The sequence below is a fragment of the Vicugna pacos genome, chromosome 1 (assembly GCF_048564905.1).
Source record: "Vicugna pacos chromosome 1, VicPac4, whole genome shotgun sequence".
Classification (NCBI taxonomy): Eukaryota; Metazoa; Chordata; class Mammalia; order Artiodactyla; family Camelidae; genus Vicugna; species Vicugna pacos.
The window spans coordinates 18,019,743-18,036,422 of NC_132987.1; the positions used below are offsets into that span (position 1 = coordinate 18,019,743).

Genomic DNA, 16,680 nt, shown 5'->3' on the forward strand with positions numbered 1-16,680 from the left:
GCTAAGCACTTTACACATTCTCTTAGTTAACAGCAACTCTATCCTCCCAGTTGTTCAAGCCCACAACCTTAAGGTAATCTTTGACTCTTCCTCTCAAGCCCAATATTTATCTATTTTGAGAATGTACACAGTCTAAGTACTTCTCTGCCTCCACTCTTCCTTCTGCTACCACCCTAATCCAAGTTACCATCAACCTTATTCAATTATTTATGTTTCCTAATTAGTTTCCCTGCTTCCACATCACAGTAACAATTCATTTTAAATACACCCGTATTACATCACTCTCTGATCAAAATTTCTGCAATGGCTTTCCACCTTAGAGTGAAAGCCAACAGGCTTGTCATATATCTAGCCCCCTTCACCTCTCCTTGTATCTTCCCCTTGCTCACTTTGTTCTCACTACACTGGTTCCCTTGCTAGTCCTCAAACATATCAGGCACAATTCTCACTCATTTCTTTATCTGTGTTATTTTCTCTACCTGGAACACTCTTCCCTAAGACATCTACATGGCTTACTTCCTTACCTCTTTGAAATGTCACTGTCTCAATGAGGAATTCCTAGGTCATCCTCTTTAAAAATAGCAACACTGTGACACCCTACCTGCCATCTCTTTCCTCTTTATTTTCCTCTGTAGCCCTCAACACTGTCTAACATCCTATACATTTTATTTATGTGTTTCTTTACATCTATCTCCACCATTAGGATTAAGTTCCATCAGGCAGGGATATTTTGTTCACTGGTGTCTACTCAGTACTTGAGAATATGCTGGCACAAAGTAGGCATTCAATAAATATTTTCGAATGAATTAAACAAATTTAATAACAAAATTCCTCTAAGTTCCCCATTTTACAAATAAGAAATAAAAGTAATTTGCAAAAAAAACATACATTTAACTAAGTGAATGATCCAAGACTTAAAACTAGATCTGAGTGGCTCTAAAACTATCTTTTTAACCTAATGCCATCTGTAGAGTCACTGACTATATAAGAGGTCTCTCAGGCTGCTGCTTGTGCAAAATAATTTTTGCTATATTGATAGTAAGTATTTTGCTTTGACTTGCATCTGTATGCTCTCTAGTGAAAATAAAAATGTTCTCAGGTCTTCTTTAGCCATCTTAAGAAGAATTTCTTTCACGAATTAGCTAATAACATCCTTTGCCTTTTTATCAAAGTTTTAAACATTTTCCTTAGAGATTTATATGAGTTCTTTATATACTAGTATTATCCTTTTCTCATTTTGGTTGTAAACATTTTCTTCAGTTTTCTAAAAACTGTATTGTCATTACAGCAACTCCAAAATGGAATGAGATACCTTATAAAGTTCAAATAAAAGTCAAGTGACCATAGAAAATATAATGAATGGAATTCACGGATTCAATACATATATGAGTGCACCTATGTGCCAAGCACTGTGTTAGCTGCTGGTGATACAGAAATGAGCAAAAAAGCAGTCCCTGCTCTCACTGATTGGACAAAGTACAAATGCACAACGTGCAGGTGATCGTCTATGAATGAGAAAGAAGTGCCACTAGAACATGTCAAGAGTCAAGAAAGAACTCTGTGAGGAGGACGGACACCAGGAATGGAGGAAAGGGCAAGGGGGACACAAAAGCCAGGTAAGGAGAAGAGAGAGTCAGTGCCACAAAGACCATGCAGAGCCCTACAGGCCATGTAAGGACTTTAGAAAGAGAAACAAAAAGTGAGAGAGAGAGAGACAGGGAGGGAGGCAGGGTGTGTCAGTGTGTTCAGGATTGTATGAGTGTGTTGGTGTGTATAACAATCAGCTGAAAGAGAAAAGTTTCATTAAACAGTTCCTAAATTCCTCCCAACCAACAATTCAATTCTTTTATGCCTGTTTAAGCACTTTCCTAGTTCTAGCAAAATACAGTTGGAAGCAAAATTGTCAAACTACATGCTGACAGACAGATATACCAACAAACTGCTTTACATCTGCATTATTAATTCATTTCTCTTTTTTAAAGTTTACCCTTCAATAGGAAAGGTAGCTATGGAGCATGAAAGTTTCTACCAGAACCCCTATTCTTATCATGACATAACACATGTGAAGTGAACAGTGTCCGGTTAAAGTGCACTTTGGCTCACTTTCCTACATCTCCTCTCACCCAACTTGCAGCCAAACCAGGCAAAAGTCCAACAACTTCCTCTTCAAAAGCAGACGATGAAAGCATTCAGTGTCTTGAGGACAGAATACTGACAATGGGAAGGAAAAAACATCCTAGTCATAGAGACAGTTTGACAGAAGTCAAGTTGGGGACAAACTCTTGGAGCCCTGACCACCTTATATGGGCCCCCTCTGCACTCTTATTTTTATAAAGGCCATGACAACACTTAGTAATCCTTTATCCTCCTTCCTCAGACTCTCTGATCCAAGGAGCAATTTGTTACCTTTCCATTAAAGCAAGAATTGTAAAACGAAATTATTAAATGAAATGCTTCACAGTCCCACTCTGTTGGCAACCCTGTAAGTTTTCTCTGGCTTTGACTCTCATACATCGACCCAAGTCTGAGTGGTACCTTAGCCCCTTGCCTAAAAAGGAGGAAAGTATAACTCCTTTACCTAAGGCTTGCATTGCTTCCATCTTCTTCCTTCATCCTTCTACTAGCACCAGTGTCGTTAAAGAACAGCTGTGTAGCTCTCTTAAAAGGGATGTAAATCCCATCAGTGCAACTCAGATAGAGTCACAATGAAGACAACTCTCCAAAAGTCAATGTCACCTGTATTTATGGGGGGTGGGAGTGAGGGGACTGTCAAATCAAGGCTAGATAGATTCACATGCAGACAACTTATGAGACTTGAGAGAAAGGGCTGATGCACATTTGATGATCAAAAGTCAGAGCTTATAAATGTTCTGATTTGGCATGGAAGATATCAAAAGAGCATTGTGAGACACATCAGAGAAAAATGAAAATAAGAAACATACACTTTCATTCATGCTAACATGGCACTTTTGCAGGTGCTAAAATATTCTAATTAAAATAGTACGTATAGAAGGTATCTGGAGATTTGAGATTGAACTTAAAAAAGAGTGTGTGCTACGTGACCCAGGTTAACCTGAACAGCTGGCTGGAAGAAAAACAAACATAATAGGAACACTGGGGCACGTATATTTATAGAAACAGTAAAAAATGTTTGGTGAAAAAAAGACACTGGTTTGAAAATGAACTCAAAAGAATTAAAGTCCGGCGTATTTTTTTAAACATGGGGTCAGAGTATAAAACATCAGCAAAGATCTCACTGGACAGACAAGTTCCTTTTTCTTGTTAGACACACACTGCTTCCCCTCAGACAGACACCAGGTTTATTTCTAGCACTCCCACATGTGGCTGCCTCCTTTTGCCTGAGGTCACAATGAACTTCATTTGATGCTAAATGTGCTTTACATTTAAATTGAATGGGTAAAATTAAAAACTAAGAGAAGACAACTTGGTTGGGGTTTTCAATTAGACTGACAGAACTAGGGACAAAGTCTTTAGCTCAGCCTTCCATAATTAACACGACTCATCATATGGCCAGAATCTGCTCTTAGCAAAGGAGCCCATGGTGTAGCTTATGTGTTGACCTTGGAAAGAACCAATCATCTATGAGCCTAAGCTTGAAAAGCTTCCCCCATTTTTTTGTGGACAAATGAAGTAAATTTTCATTGGGGTTTACTATGTAAGAAGGGTCAATAAACTTTTGCTGAAATGAACCAAATAGTAAATATTTTAGGCGATGTAGACTATTAGGTCACTAACTCAATTCCGCAGTTAGAGCATAAAAGCGCCATTAAAACCCTCCAAAAAGGCAAGCCAGTCCCCTCTGGGTTGATGTTCCTCAGGCAGAGTTTCTCACAATCACCATTCCCTCTTATCTACAGTATTTCTTAGGAGTAAGTAACTGACCAAAAAAATGGCTACCTATTCAAAACTATTAATTCTATTTTTACACAGCTATATTAGAAATTCCTGCTAACTGAAAAGTGAAACTCTTTGGTCATTTATGGTATTCAGAGGTTCTTTTCAGATGAAATACAGTCTCATGAAAGGAACAATACCTATAGCAAACTGTGATTTCTACCTCAACAGTACTGGGAAAGTTAACCCTGGAAGGATCTAAGACTAGAAAACTCCTGCTTTAAAGGAGGAAAAAAAAATATCAATGGACAATTACATATTTGGGGCACCAGGCTACTTTGATAAACAAAGGGTAACAGATTCTGTCTTTCCACAATTGTTTTCTCATTTAGACTGGTAAAACAACAGAAAGCCTGATGTGAAGTTTAAAGTTTGACAGATCCCAATGTGAATCTAGCTCCACTACTTATCATTTTTGTAACCTCTGACAAATTGTTTAAAATCCCTTAAGTTTTAATTTTCTCATCTACTAAAAAGGAATAACACAACCTCATAGAGTTGTAAAGATTGCATATTACATATGTGAAGAACACAATGCAATGTCTGGTACAGTCAATAAATAGCAACTGTTTCTAAGTTTTTAATAAATCAAACTTAAAAGTAATCAAGAAATACTTATAATCTTGCAGGGATATAAAGTCAATCACAAGCATAACTATTTCTAGCAACCTTGTGGACAAAGTTACTGTCAATAGTAAAATACATGAAAATAACAAATAAAGCCAAAAAGATTTTTTAAATAGTTACAGTTAATAAAGAAAGAAAAGGAGGTTTCTATACCCCAGAAAAATATAGATTATCCATAGTAGTAGCTCAGGAAGTTACTGACTTGGTTGACATTTTAATGCCCATGAGAAAAGAGACATGGTCTTGAGCCCAGGAGAGACAGGATCTGGACCTGAGATCCTGCAGAAAGCTGGGGCTCTAAAAGGATGTCAAACGTATGAAGGGAACTAGAGAAGGTCTGCTCACTGAGGAGAGGTTGTGCCATCAAAGTCTGCCATCTACCGGGTTGGGTGAGCTATTTTAAAAAAGAGTTTCATGCAAGTGTAAAAATTCAAGCCTTCCCACATTCTTATGAAATTCAAATATAATATAAATACCTAGGAAGTATGAGAGTGAAGGCAAAGAGTTAACATAAAAACTGGTTGATCATGAGTAAAGACCTTGGGTAATAACACAAACTAAACATAAATTCATTTTGGGAGGGGGGCAACTTTCACATCTTAATGAATTTAAAACCAAATATTATTAACTACACAAGGAAATGAACAAGATTAAGCTGATAAATGAAAAGGTGGCACCCTAAGAGAGAAAACAGAACAATAAGAAAGAGATACTAAAATAATGAAGATATGAAAAGGAACAGAAAACATAAGGAAAGAAAAGTATAGTATTAAAAAGAGACCAGGTATACAAAAACAAAATCAAATACAACTCCTACATAAAAGCAGTCATTGAAATGAACACACTATGTTGAAACACAAGAGATTACACAATACTGAAGACATAATTCATGAAATGGGAGACAGAATAAAAGAAACTACAAAGAATGTCACATAAAAATAAAAGAGGAGGGAAAGAGGAAAGAGACTAACAGACATGCAGGACAGAATAGGGAAGACCATTACACAAAAGGTGCAGAAGACTATGAGAGTGGGAGAACTGCATTGCTGAAGAAAACGAATACATTTTGTAGAAAATAAAAGATGTGATTTTCTTTCTTTTTTAATTTGCGTGTGTCAGGGCCTGGGTTTCACCTTCCCACACCGAGGAGTGAGTGGTGAGCTAAGGCCCCTGGAGGCACTGGGTATCAAATCTCACCCACGGCCAAGTCCAAAGCTGCAGATGATTTTCAACTAACGCCACTCTCCCAATCATACTCACAGTGATGCAACGAGCAAGGAGCACGGAGCATCTGATGGGCGGACCTCCCTGCAACCTGAGAAGATGTGGTCTTCTTTGATTGAAAAGATACAGTGAGAATGGGGAAGTAAAAATAAATAAAAAGAAATCCATAACAGACAAATAGTAAAACTGCAGAAACCAAAGGAAAGAGAAATTTTTTCCTGCAATGACGTTAAAAAAAAGGGTGGGGGGGACACCTTATTTAGACTGACAGCAGACTTTAAAAATAAGAACAAAGGTGTGCTCTACACTGAAATTTGACACAACATTGTAAAATGATTATAAATCAATAAAAAATGTTAAAAAAAAGAACAAAGGTCAGATTACCATGGAATAACAACATCTTCAAGGTTACTAAGGAAAGCAGCTGTCAGTTTAGACTGTAAAATTCTACAACCAGGTGATGTCAGCAAAAATAGAGAGTTAAATAAGGACCTCTGAAAATCCACTCTTCCATTAAAAACAACAAAAACACTGGCAAAAAATTGGTAGAATCAAGCATTTTAGTAAAAAGGGTTTATTGAAGAAAACAGCTAAATCTCACTTTTATTTTACCATGACCTCCTCCAATCTCCCTCACTTTCCAGTTCTGCAGTAGACTTGGCAACCAATGGCCTGCAATCACTCTGAGTACAGCAATCTGGTAGTCACCAGAGGGGGCTTTAAAAATGGGACTGGAGTTCCTCCAAAGCCTCTTTTCTACAGAACTATCATTCTTTGAATTCTTGTAGTTTCCAGGAAGATCCCACTCACAATTCTGTGTTACTCTGTCCTGATTCAGACCTCACTTAGTGTGAATTGCTTTTTAGCTGAGGATGTTTCTCAAAAATAATCTGAATCAACTGTTTAACACTGAAGTTGTCTAAGGCATAAATAATAGCTGCAGTGAACAGTAAGTTAACCAAAAAACTTAAAGGAAAAACTGGAATGAAATGTTCACAGGGAACAATGAAAGACTACCACATATCCAAAGGAATCTAGAAGGCCATATACTACAGGGCTACAGTAATCAGGACAGCATGGTACTGGCAGAAAAACAGACTTGTAAGATCAATGGACCCGACTACAGTGCCCAGAAATAAACCCATACACTGGTCAATTAGTCTACAACAAAGCAGGCAAGAATATACAATAGAGAAAAGACAGTCTCTTCAATAAGTAGTGCCGGGAAAACGGGACAGCTACATATTAAAGGATGAAATTATGACATTTCCTCACATCATATATGAAAATAAACTCAAAATGGATTAAAGATCTAAATTTAAGACCTGAAACCATAGAACTCCTACAAGAGAAAATCAGCAGACATTTTCCAATTTCAAAACTTACTACAAGGTAATTAAGATTGTGCATAAAGACAGACATGTATGTACGTCAATTAAATAGAATTTAGAGTCCAGAAAAAACCCCCTCAAGTTTACAGTCAACTAATGTTTGACACAAGTGCCAAGATAATTCAATGAAGAAAGAAGCCTTTTCAACAATGGTGCTCAGACAACTGGATATCCAGTCCAAAGAATGAAACTGGACACCTAATACATATCATACAAAAATATTAACTAAAAAAAATCACTGTGCTATACACCTGAAACTAACATAATACTATAAATAAACTATACTTCAACTTAAAAAACTTAAATAAATAAATAACATATTAACTAAAAATGGGTTGATGACCTCCACAATAAGGGCTAAACTAAAACTCTCAGAAGAAAACACAGATCTTTTCTTCATGACATTGGATTAGGCAATGGTTTCTTAGACCTGACACAAAAAACACAAGCAACCAAAGGAAAAATAGATCAACTGGACTTCATCAAAGTAAAAAAAAAAAACTTGCGCATCAAAGGACACTATCAAGAAAGTGGACAACCCACAGAATGGGAGAAAATATTTGCTAATAATATATTTAATAAGAGTCTAGTATCCAAAATATATAAAAACTCACAACTCAAAAGGCAGTCCAATTCAAAAATGAGCAAAGGAGTTGAATAGATATTCTCCAAAGAAGATATACAAATAACTAACAAGCACATGAAAAGCTAGTCAACATTATTAGTTATTAGGAAAATGCAAATTAAAATCACGAGAAAATTAACAAAAGTGTTAAGCAGAAATTGACAAATGCCAATTATAATGGGAGGGTTCAATATACTTCTGAAGTGACAAATACATAAAACTTTAATGAGAATACAGATCTGGGCACAGTTAACAAATTTGATGTAACAGACCAGTTTATAACCTTTACAGCTAATAATTAACTATAGCATCTGGAATCTTTTCAATCACAAATAGGATATTTAGGAAAAAACTGGACATATTCTAGTAAGGCACAATGAATCTTAAGAAATATGACACTGATCTTGTACAGACCACATAATCTGACAATAATACAATAAAATTAAACATCACAGAGACAACAACAAAGGGTCTAATGCATTTTTAAGTCAAAATAATTTAACCTAGTTTGGGAGTTGAAGAAATAAAAACCGAAATTAATGAAACATTTAGAATTGAATTCTATATAGTGTGATGTATTATGAAAGTACATAAATAAGTACATTTTAAAACTTATGGGATGCAGCTAAGGCAGTAGCTAGAAGAAATTAATGGTTTTAATTTGTATATATGAAAAAAATGGAAATTAATGTTCTAAGTGTTTGTCTCAAAAAATCAGAACAGAATAAAAGAAGGAAACAAAGAGATAATAAATGACAAAATAAGAAACAAAAAGCTAAACAATATTAGAAGCCCATTCTTTTAAAATACTAAGAAGCAAACCTCTAAAGACTAGTAAGGAAAAGACTAACAAAAAAGACATAAGGAAAAAATACTGCATATAAAATAATTTCACAAATGCAAAAGAAGAAAAAAATTAAACATAGAGGTTTTAAAATTACCAGAGGCGGTTTTTAAAAATGTATGGTAATAAATTTGAAAACACTGATAAACTGGACAATTCTTAGTCTCAAAAATGACTCAAGAAAAAAAACTCAAGAGGGAAAACAATCTGAAGAGTCCAATAATCATTAAGGAAAATCAGTAGTCAAAAAAACATAGACTCCAAAAAATCAGCATTAGGACAAACTTTTGCAGAGGCAGATGAGAATAAAGCATGTCAAGTTTAAAATTTGCAAAATAAAATATAATACCTTTAAAATAATTGTACAGGGAAGGATTTTTTAAAAACAATGTAAAAAGAAACCATAAACCTTAAAGGAACCTAGATAATTTATAGCACAGAGAAAACACAATACATATAAATACTGAAAAAATACTCAACCAAAGAAATGCAAATTAAAATTCAATGAGACGTTATGCTATATTTATTAGATTTGCAAAAAATTTAACAAGTCTGATTGGCAAGGAGATACTTTTGAGTGGAAACATAACACTGGTACAACTATTTTGGAAGCCAGTTGAGCAACTGTGGTAAGGTTGAAAATATGCATGCCTATGACCCAGCAATCCCACTTCTGACTATAAAAGGAACTCTTCCAAATGTGAATAAAGAGATATTCATAAGTGTGCAGACTCAAGGGGTTAGGTTTTTCTTTTTAGTTTTTTGGGGGAAAAAATGAACACAAATAGCTACTAATAGGGGAATGAATAAATTTTTATATTTATTCAAAGCATTAATAGAGAAGTGAAAATAACAAATTAGAACTTCAAATATTAATGTTGATAAATCTCAAAAAAATGTAATAAGTAAACTGCAAAAAGTTACATGTAATATGACAGTATCTATTTACAGTTCAAAACATAAAATGGATATATAACATACAGTTTAAGCACAAAAAATATATATTACAGCTTTAGAATGGTGGCAAATTCTGAGATGTAAGAAAGAAGAAGATAAAAATGCATTAATATTATCTGCATATTTAATTCCTTTTTTTAAAAGTAAATATGAAAGCATGTTAACATCTGTCTTTTAACTGCTAAATACATATTTACCAAATCTTCTATATTTCATGTTTGAAACATTCCACAATTACAAAAATAAAACATAAAGAATCAGGTAAAAGATGAAGTGAATCATCAATACCTACCATAAAAAAATTTTTTTAACTGTATGGACCTGTTTTATATCATGAAACATGCTTAATGTTTTTTTTTTTCCTCCTTGATTAAAAAGGAGTACATGCCCACTGCAGAAAACTAGAGAAACAGGTATACAAAGTGGTGGGGAAGGGAATGAAAACCACCTTTAATCCTGACACCCAAAAGTAATGCCTATTACCATTGTAGGTTCTGTCAACATTTTAGTGGGTCATTTTTCAGTGAATTTTTAACATGATCAAAATAATTCTGTAAAAATACCTTCTTGCATCTCACTTATTTCATTTGCTATTTGAAGATAAGTACTTTTCTCCAAATTGTTACCAATTCCCTATAAATAATATTTTTAAATATCTGAGATATTTAGTCATATGGAAAAGCTAATTTTTTAAACCACTATTTTACTATTGTGATATAAAATAAACTAATAACATAAACCTCTCTGTATCAAGTTTATTATTAATTTACAATGGTATATGACAATGTTTGTGCTTCTGTTATGTCAACAGTGTCCTAGACTAAATTTCATTTAATGAAATCTTTGCAAGTAAATCCATGGTTCTAATTGTTCCTGTGATTCGTACTTCTACACTGGAACTGATGGTGCTCACATAATTATTAGTTTGTTTATGCTATATGTTGTATGAATAGCTTTTGCACATCTCTTCCCCATGTATTTATTTCTATGAGCTCTTTAAATATTTAGAATTATCATCCCCCTGTCCTGTTCATTATGAATATAATGCCCAGTGTGAGGTCTGACTTTTAATTTGGTTGGCTGACAATCAAATCTTGTATTGGTATATAGTTAAACATCCCAACATTTTGTTTGCAATTATCTTCATCTGCTCTTTACCTTAAAAGATTTGATAATAATTAACTTTTAAAATCCATTATGTTTCTTTTTGTTGTTGCCATAAACCTGTTCTGCTCACTGTCTACCCCAAATAATAGTGGCAAGCGAAAAGCCCCGAGAGTCACCTAAACACTTTCCTTTTGGGAAGGTAGAGGAATCAGTTACCAGGCTAAGTAAAAACAGGGGCAGGCCCTTCTCTGGCTTATCACTCCCATGACCACCACCAGTGCATCATCCCTGAGACCACCTTCACAACTACTGGTTGGAATGTCTCTTGCTGTCACATGCATAATTTCACACCTGATGAGGTTTCAATGAGGTAATATATTTAAGAACACACTGTAAACTATAAAATACTATATAAATATTATGACAAACAACAATAAATTAAAATAGTAGGAAGAAAGGAATCAACAAGAAGTTTTTTAAATTTTGCTGTGGAAGAACAAAACGAAACAAAAATAAGTTCACTAGAAATCTCACCGAAGTGGGGAAGAGTGTAGCTCAGTGGTAGAGTGCATGCCTCGCATGCACAAGGTCCTGGGTTCAGTCCCCAGTACCTCCATTAAAGATAAATAAATAAATAAAAACCTAATTACCCCCCCTAAAAGAGGTTTTTAAACTTAAAAAAAAAAAGGAAATCTCACCGAAGATCCAGACCAGCTTCTTTCCAGAGTAAATCCATCAAGCGCAGCATTTGGAGAGTCAACATATCTTGCCGTAAATCTAAGAGGGAAATACCCTGCTTTATTATAAGTGCTTTCCATTTTATGCCTAATACCATTAATTCAAGATTAGCTAATTCAGCCAGAATTAACTGACTGAAAAAAAGACAAATGCTCTAATTTTCCAAATTTTAATGCTAACCGTATTTACTATGTTAAACATTAGATTTATGGGTTAGCATGTCCCTGTAACTATATCAGAAATTAAAAATATTTTTAGCACTTTACCTTGTGCAAGCTACTATACTAATTGTATGGATGCTGTAACAGTAATGCTGTATTACAGCATTCATACAATTCACATGGCTAATTTCTTCCCTTCTTACTTGTTTTTTAGGGATGCACAAGAAGTTCTTAAGAATCACATAAGTAACTGCATGTTGGATTCATAAAACTGTAATAGTTGATTTTATTTATTATCAGGTACAAGGTAATTTTCAGGTATCAGGCTGTGAAAGTACTGACTGCTACATAATGACATTCATGTGGTCAAGTGGGGTTAAATGTCTAGCAAAATACAAGTGTTTTTTAAAACAGTTGCAAGCACATTTACTTATGTTATCTCACTTAATTCCTTTTATCAAACCCAACACACAGAGACACTATAATCCTCTTGGGTCCGAAGAACCAAAAGCTCAATGAATTTTATGTGACTTGTAATCACAAAACTTGTTAGTGGTAGCAATGATAACTGCCTTTTGGTGGGTGTGATTACTTCAGGGGCATTTCCTTTATAAAGTATGAGTAAGATATTTTAATTAAAATACAAACCTATGGCAGCAATATCAAAGTTCCTATCACTGAATGTATGGGTGTATGAATATATTATTGAAAATATTCTCTTGTATTTTACAAACTTTTTACAAAAGGAGTAGAAAGCTTTGTATTTCGTAAGAAAAAAGAAAGGTTCATTAGAGCAATGTATGTAAGTAAACCGTAGAAATCATTCTCCAAGGTGAAAAAAAAATATTTAAGACATGCCAAATTCAATTTCTGACCATGTATAGCTACCTTTTGGCTGCCACCTCTTTGTTATACATGTACACATCAGCTGTCAGATTAAGCAACAAATGAAAAATAATGTGGAATTTGGCACCGTTAAAACCTCACTACATACCATCACCATTTTTAAAAATCACTCCAACTGAATCCTCTCCAAACACCTTGTTGTTGTACACCAGCCACAAGGGCTTCATTTTGGAATCCATGTATTTACACTTTTCAACACTGAAAGCAAAAAGGAGAAAATTAGCCCACTTCAATTTAAAGATATAGCAAGACTATAATTTTGCCATGATATAACTAGGCTTGGGAAAACCCCTCACCTGTTCCATTCAGGCTGAGAGAAGTCAAAACTAGAATATTTCCATTCGGTAGAAAAATAACCGAGATGATAGCCTTGGCTGGCATGTAGTGATGCCAGATGGGCGGGACTGAAAACCCAGATTTGCCCTTCACATAACCACATTTAAAACTCCCCCTTTTCTTTCCTTATTCTTCCTTAATTTTATGTTATTACACATAGACATTAAAAATCAGAATATAACATTGTACTGTGAGCTCATTCTTGATTTAAGGGGGATCAGTTTTGAATACCAATGTACTCCTGCTCTAATCTAAATCTTATTTTGAAATAGGAAAGTTAATTAGTAAGTAATCTATGGTGGTTGCCAACATTTTGCTTACTTAGGATTTTCATCTCTTAGAAACCAGTAATATAGAAAACCAAATTACATACAATTGAAAGGAAATTAACTTGCATTAACTTTCACTAACCCCACAAGTAAATTAAGCTAGATGACATACATCCTATTAAACAAAAGAATAACTTCTGAAGACTTTAAGATTTTTCCTTTTTTAATTATATTCCACTTTCTGAGGCTAACAGCTGGCCTACTGTTCCCCCAAGGCAGTCACTCAGAAATCCTTTCTGAATTGCTGTTTTCGTGGGAGATTCACTAAGTACAGTACAGACGGTCACTTACTAGAGTTCTGAGAGCATGACACACGGGTTCAGAGGTGACTGCAGGTCAGAAAGGGCTTCCCGGTAAGCATTCTGTTTTAAACAAGTGTGCATGGCCTCCTTCCCTTTGGCTCTATTTAGCTTCACTGCATTCAGTTTGATTAGACTATTTAAAGTTTTTAATTTATTGAGCGCTTCAACCTGAAAAATAAGTTTCCCCACCACCAAAATTCATTTATGTTAAAAATAACATCATGTGATGATATTAATCAACAAATATTTCCCCTCTACTCACCTCTCCCCTCCACACACAGGACAACCAACTAAAGTAAAAACAGTGCTTGCTTTATCACAATTATATTACATACAACAAAGTATTTTTATCACCTGTTAAAGTCTCATCTTTCAAATGTTCTTTAACCCTTTTCTTAAATAAAATCTTATAAATCAGAGAAAAGAAAAGAGACATAGATTGTGAGTAAGAAGATAAATATGAAACTTAGGGTCGGGCCTGGTTAGTACTTGGATGGGAGAAGGTAAGTATTAAACTTACACCACTCAGAACTCTGCAACTAAATGAAGATTAGAGTTTGAAACACAATTAATCTGAACCACTCTATCTGGTCAACTCCATAGTATGAAAGGAAAATCTATGTACAAACAATCCTGGAATTGACACCCAACCTTACTATCTTTATCATCGCTCTTGTATGACATCTTCTCAGTATATTCTCTTTCCATTAATAGTATAAAGTAAATTACTGTATAATAAAATGAATATAAATATTGACAATAGTAGTTGTTGTCCAAGTCTAAATTATTTGTCTTTATAATGAGGTAACTCTATCAAAACTTACACAAATTAAAAAAAAACTTATGCAAGTAGTACAAGGTGAATCGACAATAGCCAACTGAATCAAAACCATGTATTTAAAAGTCAACTTTCTTGCTTAGTAACTGAAGGGCTTTCTATGTCATATTATGCAAAATTCTGTAAGACCCAGACTCGGCCAACCATAAAACGGAATTATTGTATCATTATGTCATTAAAACTGGAAACAACAAATGACAAAAAGAAAATACACATATCAACATATAAACTGTATATAACAAGCATATAAAATATGCATACAGCAAACACTATGAACACCATGGCTTGCATTTCCATGAATGGGACATTTATTTTACATCATGTTTTCCTTTTTGAACTTTGCTTTTATGCAAGGAAACCACTAAGACTCTGTAGGGAGGTAAGTTCAGGCATGCAGTTTCTACAGACAGGCTGAAGGCCTGCTCACAGGAAACTGGGAAGGTTCTATGTAGCTAGATGATAAAATCGAGATGGCTGAAGTTTGCCAAGTTAGCCATCTGTCAAAACCACAGACACTCCATTTCCCAACAACTTCAGGAGCTGTACAAACACTAGTGAAAAGGGAACTAGCCGAAAAATGGGCTATGCAAACAGGAACTTTCTGAAGTATTTCAAATTTGAATTTCTTCCATGTTTGTACAGTTGCAAATTTTCAGGCCCTAGGACTAATTATGTTGATACCCATTTCCTGGACAGTGTCCTTAATACCCATATGGCCATAAGTCAAACACTTTAAGTGTTTCAACACCTTGTCACACTATAAGTTTACAGTGATAACAAGAACTGCCATGTAAAGGGTACAGTCTTGCCCTTGCTGTTCATCAGTCAAGAAAAAGTAAGAATGTGATCATACATATGCCATATGTTTGCTGTTATAAAAGTCAAACTGACGTTTCCAGAGAACCAGGAAAATGTTCAGTGTAGTCTGATCATATGAATGAGGTCAAAGAAGTTGGGACTTTATCAAGAGGGGTCTTAATTCTCTGTGCAATGAAAATTACTGCAGGGATTTTAAAAAGGGAATATATCTACATTTTAAAAAGATCACTTTATCTGCTGTGTAGAGAATGGAGGGTGTGTGTGTGTGCAGATGCATATGCAAACGAATGGAGACAAAGGGGCACATTTTAGGAGGTTGATGAAGATGTCCAGGTAAAAAAGGATAATGGGTTGAAGTACATGGGATGGTGGCCATGAACACAAGAGACATTGATATGTATGAGATATATTTAAAAGGACTATAAAATTAAGGGGACTAATAGTATCTATCTCATAGTGTTGTGAAGAATAAATGGTCCATAAAAAGTGGTGAATAAATGTTAGCTATTATCACCATCACTGAAGAGCTTTCCAAAAAGGAGGGATCAGATATAGTTGTTTTAACATGAATAAAAAACCATAAATATTAAAATCATTTATGAAAACCTATGGTAGTTCCTCTGGCAATGCAAGTGAGTTAGAAAAGTGCAGTGAAACTGGAAATTACTACAGAGATCTGATGTAAAAATAGGGTGTGACACCAGAGAGGTACAGGAATGAACAGAAGGTTAGAAGTGGAGAAACAAATGGTCCTCAAGTGAGAAAGAAACGTTAGAAAAGATAAAAAGGTAGCAGAGTCTCTGCCATGAGGAAAATACAAAGTACCAAAAAGCAAGGTCTGGGAGAGAAAATGTAATATCACAGAAAAGTTAGGTGGCTTGAATATACTGATTTTAGATTACATCATCTAGATGAAACTACCCTGCTAATATCTACAGCTTACATACTGTGATACTTACAGTCATATATACCTTATGGTCTATGTTTATACAATGACAATAATAAACACCTAAGGAGTAAACCTTCAGGACTCATTTCCCTAAGATGCACTCATAGACCAAGACACATTGAAAAGTTGATAAATCCCCCAAATTCTTCCATAAGTGCTGAATGATGCCTATGAATCCTACTAGATCAGACTGAAATTGACTTTCCCTTGGCCTCCCCAAAGGGACCTACGGCCTTTCACCATGGTATACTGGGGGAAAGGAAATAATCAGATCTTTGAGGGACCAGTGAACACTAGCTCTAAACTGACACTAATTCCCAGAGGCCCAAAATGTCACTGAGGTTCACCAGAGTAGGGGCTTATGATGGTCAAGTTAATGATGGAGTTTTAGCATAGATCTGTCTCACAGTGGGCCCAGTGGGTTGCAAACCTATCTTGTAGTTATTTCTTCAGTTCGGGAAGGCATAATTGAAACAGATATATTCAGAAGCTGGCAGAATCCCCATGGTGGTTCCCTGACCTGTGGATTGAGGGCTATTACAGTGGCAAAGGCCAAATGGTTTATTACAACTGCCTCTACCTAAGAAAACAGTAAATGAGTTCCTGGGGTGA

At 35.0% G+C, this 16,680-nt stretch overlaps 1 protein-coding gene and 1 non-coding gene across 4 annotated transcripts in view; both read right to left on the minus strand.

Annotated features, from left to right (window-relative positions):
- Positions 1 to 16,680, minus strand: part of PIK3CB (phosphatidylinositol-4,5-bisphosphate 3-kinase catalytic subunit beta) — a 147,993-nt gene that overhangs the window by 8,832 nt on the left and 122,481 nt on the right. For all 3 annotated transcript variants that reach the window (XM_072957733.1, XM_031678286.2, XM_072957811.1), the window contains exons 17-19: positions 13,452 to 13,630; positions 12,584 to 12,693; positions 11,389 to 11,467 (exon numbers count right to left, since the gene is read on the minus strand). In XM_072957733.1, the coding sequence (XP_072813834.1) occupies positions 11,389 to 11,467; positions 12,584 to 12,693; positions 13,452 to 13,630 (368 nt within the window). The remainder of the gene's footprint in view (positions 1 to 11,388; positions 11,468 to 12,583; positions 12,694 to 13,451; positions 13,631 to 16,680) is intronic.
- LOC116281568 (small nucleolar RNA ACA64) lies at positions 5,653 to 5,779 on the minus strand. Its single transcript, XR_004191042.1, has one exon. It is a non-coding gene; the product is annotated as a small nucleolar RNA ACA64 (small nucleolar RNA).